This window comes from Aquarana catesbeiana, linkage group LG08 (assembly GCF_042186555.1).
Source record: "Aquarana catesbeiana isolate 2022-GZ linkage group LG08, ASM4218655v1, whole genome shotgun sequence".
Lineage (NCBI taxonomy): Eukaryota > Metazoa > Chordata > Amphibia > Anura > Ranidae > Aquarana > Aquarana catesbeiana.
The window spans coordinates 45140972-45146971 of NC_133331.1; the positions used below are offsets into that span (position 1 = coordinate 45140972).

Below are 6000 nucleotides of genomic sequence, written 5' to 3' on the forward strand. Positions count from 1 at the left end.
TTTGTTGTTGAAAATATGTTCTTTTATATTTTAGATTGCTACATTTAGAATTAAGTGCATATTGGATTATCCCTGAAGAAGGAGTTTTCACTCCGTAACGCGTAGGAAACATCGAATGCATATGATCTATTGTTACATGTTCATATTTTGCGTGCATACTTTTCTGTGATTTTTCTGGAATACTATGCACCCGAAAGTAATCTGTACAGAGATTTCTTATATATGTCTGTATGAGTTTTACGTTTTTTGATAAATTAAATAAAAATTACTTTATACTTTTTTATGAAATTGCATGTTTCACAGTCCATGCCTTTAAAGTCCCGTCCCTAAGGGGAAATTCTGTACAATACACCACAAAGCATGAGTCAGGTGAAAGGGTACTGAGTAAGCAGGTGCAGGATCTGCATCTCAGGTCATAACCTGGGGCAAAGTCCTCATAGCACTGCCAACAGACCACAGCTAAATTCAATAAGACACAGGCTCTGCTCACCAGGAAACACTAAGGTCCTCGGTCTCCCACCACTCATATCGACAGACAGCAAGCCTTCCAGCCACATCTTACACCAATGACAGTTTTACCGGCAACTCCCTTTATCTCCACATAACCCAAGATGTGGCCAGCTTCTCCATATTAGTCCCAAATGCTATTCAGCTGGAACTTACAGGAAGCAGCTAAAATATTTAGCTCGTGAAATCTGCATTTAAACTTTATTTAACCAATTTAAAAAGGAGTTAGCATGGCCGGCAAAACTTTTTTGGGTGGGGCTATAGTAGCACAGGGTTAGAAACCCGATTAGGTTTTCAATGGTGTATGTGTATCCATTTTTTTTTTTTTTGCAGAGCCACCTTATTTGTCCTGGTAATCATGGTCAATGAAAAACCTTGGAGCTGTCACCACAACAGGAAGAGTGGAAATAAGAATCCTCTTCCAATGGGGACCCCTTGTTCCGGTGACAACTTTCCAAGAGGGGAAATTCCAACATTTTGGAGAGATTTCCTCTCCAAAGTGTGGGAAATCTTGCGCCATCTAAAGTGGACAAAAATGTATTACAAAAAATTCAGTCTGTCCATCAGTATAGTATATTCAGCCTTTGCAGTAAGGGGTCTGGTGCACTGTACTCTTGGAGCTCCTTTCCTTACCAAACACTGCGTACAGCTATGGCCCGACACATATCCACTGTGTTCACACAGCAAGGTGCTTGTCATGGAAGCTTAGCACTGGATTATAGGATTGCTAAATATACGTGGATGTTATTCACTGTCTGCAAGGTAGTTCTGGACTGCCTGACCCCAAATTAAGGAATGAATTGGCCCTCCATAAAAAAGCTCATTCTCTATGGCTCTCTAATGTTCTGTCTGTACAGACAACCACTAGACACAGTCCCTGCATGCAACATACCATCTGGAACTTCATCATGGTCATCTATGCCCCTCTTCACCACACGTGGTCTAGACTGCCCATCCTGTGGGGTCCCCCATTCATCGGGTATCGCTGACTGCTGAAACTGGACGATCACCTGTAAAAGATGGACACCAGGTACCAGGTCTGAGATCAAGGAAGAGCAGACCTATAAGCCCTTTATCTTAAGACATCCTGAGGCTGCCCAAATCCTGGGGCACAGATCGCCTTAAATATATAACTGTCCATAGATGCTCCAGCACCTTGGGTCTGTACAAATGTGAATAAACCGCACCCACCTTGGGGTTGTGCATTATAATAGTTTCTCCACCCGGGAACTCCAGCCTTCGATGCCACTGATTGGTGGTCACTGCCTTCTTATACTCTGCCTGAAATGGAAGCACCACATGACATTATAGATACATTTCTCTTTTAGAATCTCCAATAGGCCAAAAGACACGAGATCCATTTACCTCCAGCCTTTCACTAAAATCCTCAGTGTATGGCACAAATTGGCTGTCTGAGTCTCCTTTGTAGAACCAGGAACAGCGTCTGACCTCCAAATCCTCCTCCTCCCAGTAGACTGCTTTCATCTCCCGATCATACAGGCAGACATCATACCGCCCGCCGGCTGTACTCACCACCACACTCTCAGGGTCTGGCTGAACTAAACAGAAAACAGAACGGAATGCCAAAGTAAATGGAGACAAATTCCTGCTGAAGTAAGAACACAAACTACTTCTTTATCAAGATGAAAAGGTAACCTCTGTGGAATCAAGAACTACCAATATGGTTCTGTGGGCCCAACATGGATTATAGCAGGGGTCTTCAAACTTTCGCAACAAAGAGCCAGTTTATTGTCCTTAAGACTTTAGGGGGGGAGGGGGCAGACTGTGGACAGCGGGAGTGCAAATTTTCCTGGCATCAGCGGGAGTAAACATCCCCACATTTAGTATAAGGGGGAGGAGTAGTGCCCCATTGTTGGTGTCAGTTGGCAGAAATGGTGCCCCAATGCTGGTGGAGAGTGTTTCGTATCATTGGGAGGAATAGTGCACCAAGGGCCGTAAAAAGGCAAGCAGAGGAGCCGGAAACAGAGCCCCCCGGAAACAGTTTGGAGACCACTGGCCTATAGGAAAGACAGTGTGCATCTGGGCTCAATACAAGTGTCAGAGTTATTTTAATTCAGAGAGAAATCAGGAATCACTCACCGGAGTTGTACACCTTCTCCAGATTTACAGAGTCATACACGCTGAACGGCGACCAGACCTCGCGTTCCTCCACCAATTTACAGAAGAACCAGTGAGGCTGGACAGGCTCATACAGGTTGGGCACGAACTGAGCCACTGCTGGCACTGTGGAAGCAGCAGGCCTGGCACTGGGGTACTGTTGTGTGGCTGATCCTGTCATGTATGGGGGCGCCATTGGTGGCTGAAGACAAAAGGAAAAAAAAAATAAATAATTTTTCAATTCAAGAGTATAAAACAGAATAAATTTAAAGTGGTAGTAAACTCTGTACTACCACTTGTACCTACAGGTAAGCTTATAATGAGGCTTACCTGCAGGCACTATGAATATCTTCTAAACTTGCACAGTTTAGGAGATATTCAGAGTGCATGCAGCCAATGACAACATTGGCGCACGCACTCTGAAGGTCTGGCTTATAGTGCCGGACCTTCAGAGACTGCCGGAAACGGGTGCTCCCGTGTGCATGCGCGGGAGAGACTTAATCGCACCCCTGGCCCCTCATGTAGCCAGAGGCCACAAACCCGGAAGAAAGACTGAGGGAAGAGGTCGGCCATTTATCGGTGACATTGTTGCGCTTCATTCTAAGGCAAGTTTCTCATAATGTGCTATGCATATTATGACATTGCCTTGAAGCAATTTTTTTTTTTTTTTTTCCTGACCACCAGTGGTTTACTACTGCTTTAATAAAATAATATTCATCTCAACACTGGTTACCCAAACTGTCCATCCTGGTACGCAACAGAACCTTTTTGCCAGTGTTACATGCAGAACAGTCATCCTCAAGAGATAAAAGTTCCGGAAGTAAGGCAGTGATAACACCAACTGTGTAACAGGCATTATATAGCCAATTTGGAACTCTTCTGGGGGAGCCCATGATGGCCAGTAAGATGTCAATGAAACATTTTTAAACTGGAACTTGAGTCAAACAATGAAGTCCCACTAGATCACTTCACACTGGCCCTTTTTTCTATGTAAAACATTAAAAATAAGTGCCTATACTGCATAAAATCCAATAATACTCTGGTTTTCACATGCTCAATTGCTCTCCATTTTTTTGCATTGTGCCAAAAAAAAAAATCAGAGCCTCTAGAGGCTGATCTGCTGACAACCTAAAGATTTACTGCTGCTCAGGGGCTCTGGGCTTCAGCAAAATGGCAGCCTCCAGCAAGAAGAAACAGAAGCAATGCTGGAGGCAATTTACAGCACACACCAAGTTTGGTAGGATAATTAACGTGGAACGAATGATCCTTGCTAAAGAACATTATTTTTTTGTCAAGTTTTTATGGGTAAAGTTCCGCTTTAAAGGATAAGCTCACCTTCTAGAACACGTTACATCTGTATTCAGGGTGTAACAGGTTACTGGTTTAGCAGCCTCCATATCCCTCAGAGTCCCTGTTGCGACACCCAGGACAGAGTTCTGTGAATGGGGGAATTACAACTACCATCAGCCATTGCAGAAAACTATTTATAGTTCTCAGGGCACTGAGGAGGACTCTAGGTAGTTCATTGAATCTTCCTGTCATTAACTGCCTGCCTGTATGAGATACGGGCAGACAGCTACACTGACAGTCTGCAGGAGCCTGAGATCGCACCTGCGATATGCTGATCATAGTTGCAAGGCTTTATGGCTCCTAATGAAAAAATAAAATAAATGCACATTTTTTTACCTGCAAAAAGATGTGCATTTATTTATTTTTACAGAGGTGAACATATCTTTTAAAAGGAAACTCTTCTTATAACCATAGTCATGAGACAATAATCTCATATCTATGATATCTCCAGGTGGCACAGTTAGGTTAGAAAACCCACCTTCACCTGCTACCCCACAGATATGCTGGGGACACTTGGTCAAGCTCAGACACAAATCTCTTTGTAGTAAGCTAAGCTGGCCATAAATATTCATTCAGCAGCAGTGCGAGGTGCAGTTCCTGGAACGTTTGCAACTTTGGTACAAAGTTTCTTAAAGGATATGTAAAGCTTTGTTTGTTTTCGTTATAAAATTTGATATATTAATTTTTTTTTTCTTTGGGAGTTCCAAGTAATTTTCTAGCAAAAAAAAAAAATAATGATTTTTAACTTGAAAAGAACAAGTGTCAGGAAAAGATTTAGGGGGTTATTTACTAAAGGAAAATCCACTTTGCACTGCAAGTGCACTTGAAAGTGCAGTCGCTGTAGATCCGAGGGGGACATGCAAGAAAAACTAAAAGCAGCATTTTAGCTTGCACATGATTGGATGATAAAATCAGCATAGCTTCCACTTATTTCAGATCTACCAGTTAGATTTAGAGCAACTGCACTTCAGTGCAAAGTGGATTTGCCATTGGTAAATAGCCCCCTTAGTGTTTAAGTGGTTAAACCTCCCTCATTTACACACCAAGTTCATTCCTTTGATCTAAAGGACAAAACATTGTGACTAAGGAATGTTGTGATACTTGGCAGACTGCCTGCTTTTTTTTTTTTTTTTTGATAGCTGTCAGCTTCAGCAGAGAATTCTCTGCATAGAAAGAATCAGGAAAATGCTTTGTCAAGATCGCGAGGTGGAAAAGATTGCGATCGCAATTCTTAACGATTAATCGTGCAGCTCTACTATAAGCACGGTCCTCCTATGTGAGTACAAAGATCTTACCGGTGGCAGGGAGCCAGCTGAGTAAACATTAGGTGGAGCCAAAGGTAGCGTCTGGCTAGGTAGCCCCGTGGCAAGATCCTGCTGGAGCTGAGGAGGGGTCAGGTAAGGATTAGCTCGGCTGCTCAGGGTATTGTGACGGTAGGGATTATAGCTAATCTGGGAGGGACCAGTGGGAGGGGCAGAGAAGGTGCTCGGGGGAGGGCAGGAGGCTCCTCCCACTTCACTGGGAGGTGGAGGAGTGTTGGAAGGATATGGAGACATGGTCCTTGGAGGGGTAGTGTTCTGTCCATTGTGAATTGTGGAGGGAAGCGGCACGGATGCTGGAGATCTGGAGAAAGCGGCAGGACTCGATGTTGAAGGTGCTGTGGACACATGTGCCTGTCCAATACTGGCGAATGGATCATTCGAGGTGGTCAGACTCGTCGTCTGTGAAAAATAACTGAAGGTCTGTGGTGCACTGTGCAAACTGGATGTCTGTCCCAAGAAACTGTCCTCTTCCCCCACCTCTACCGACTCATCTGCAACTGAGAGAGACGAAGGTCAGAACAGCACAAGCAGCATGGACAACACTGTATATACCATGGTATGGAGCCCAACAAACGCTCTATGGCAGTCGAACCTTGGCACCCCAGATGTTTTTGGAACTACATTTCCCATGATGCTCATGCACTCTGCAGTGTAGTTGAGCATCATGGGAAATGTAGTTCCAAAACATCTGGGGTGCCAAGGT

At 44.0% G+C, this 6000-nt stretch overlaps 1 protein-coding gene across 1 annotated transcript in view; it reads right to left on the reverse strand.

Moving 5' to 3' along the window:
- Window positions 1-5794, reverse strand: part of SEC23IP (SEC23 interacting protein) — a gene marked incomplete at its 5' end in the record, with an annotated part of 63651 nt that extends 57857 nt beyond the window's left edge. The window contains 5 exon segments of the mRNA XM_073595772.1: window positions 1400-1517; window positions 1699-1788; window positions 1873-2066; window positions 2608-2827; window positions 5271-5794. Of these exon segments, the coding sequence (XP_073451873.1) occupies window positions 1400-1517; window positions 1699-1788; window positions 1873-2066; window positions 2608-2827; window positions 5271-5794 (1146 nt within the window).
- Between the last annotated feature and the right edge of the window lie 206 nt (window positions 5795-6000).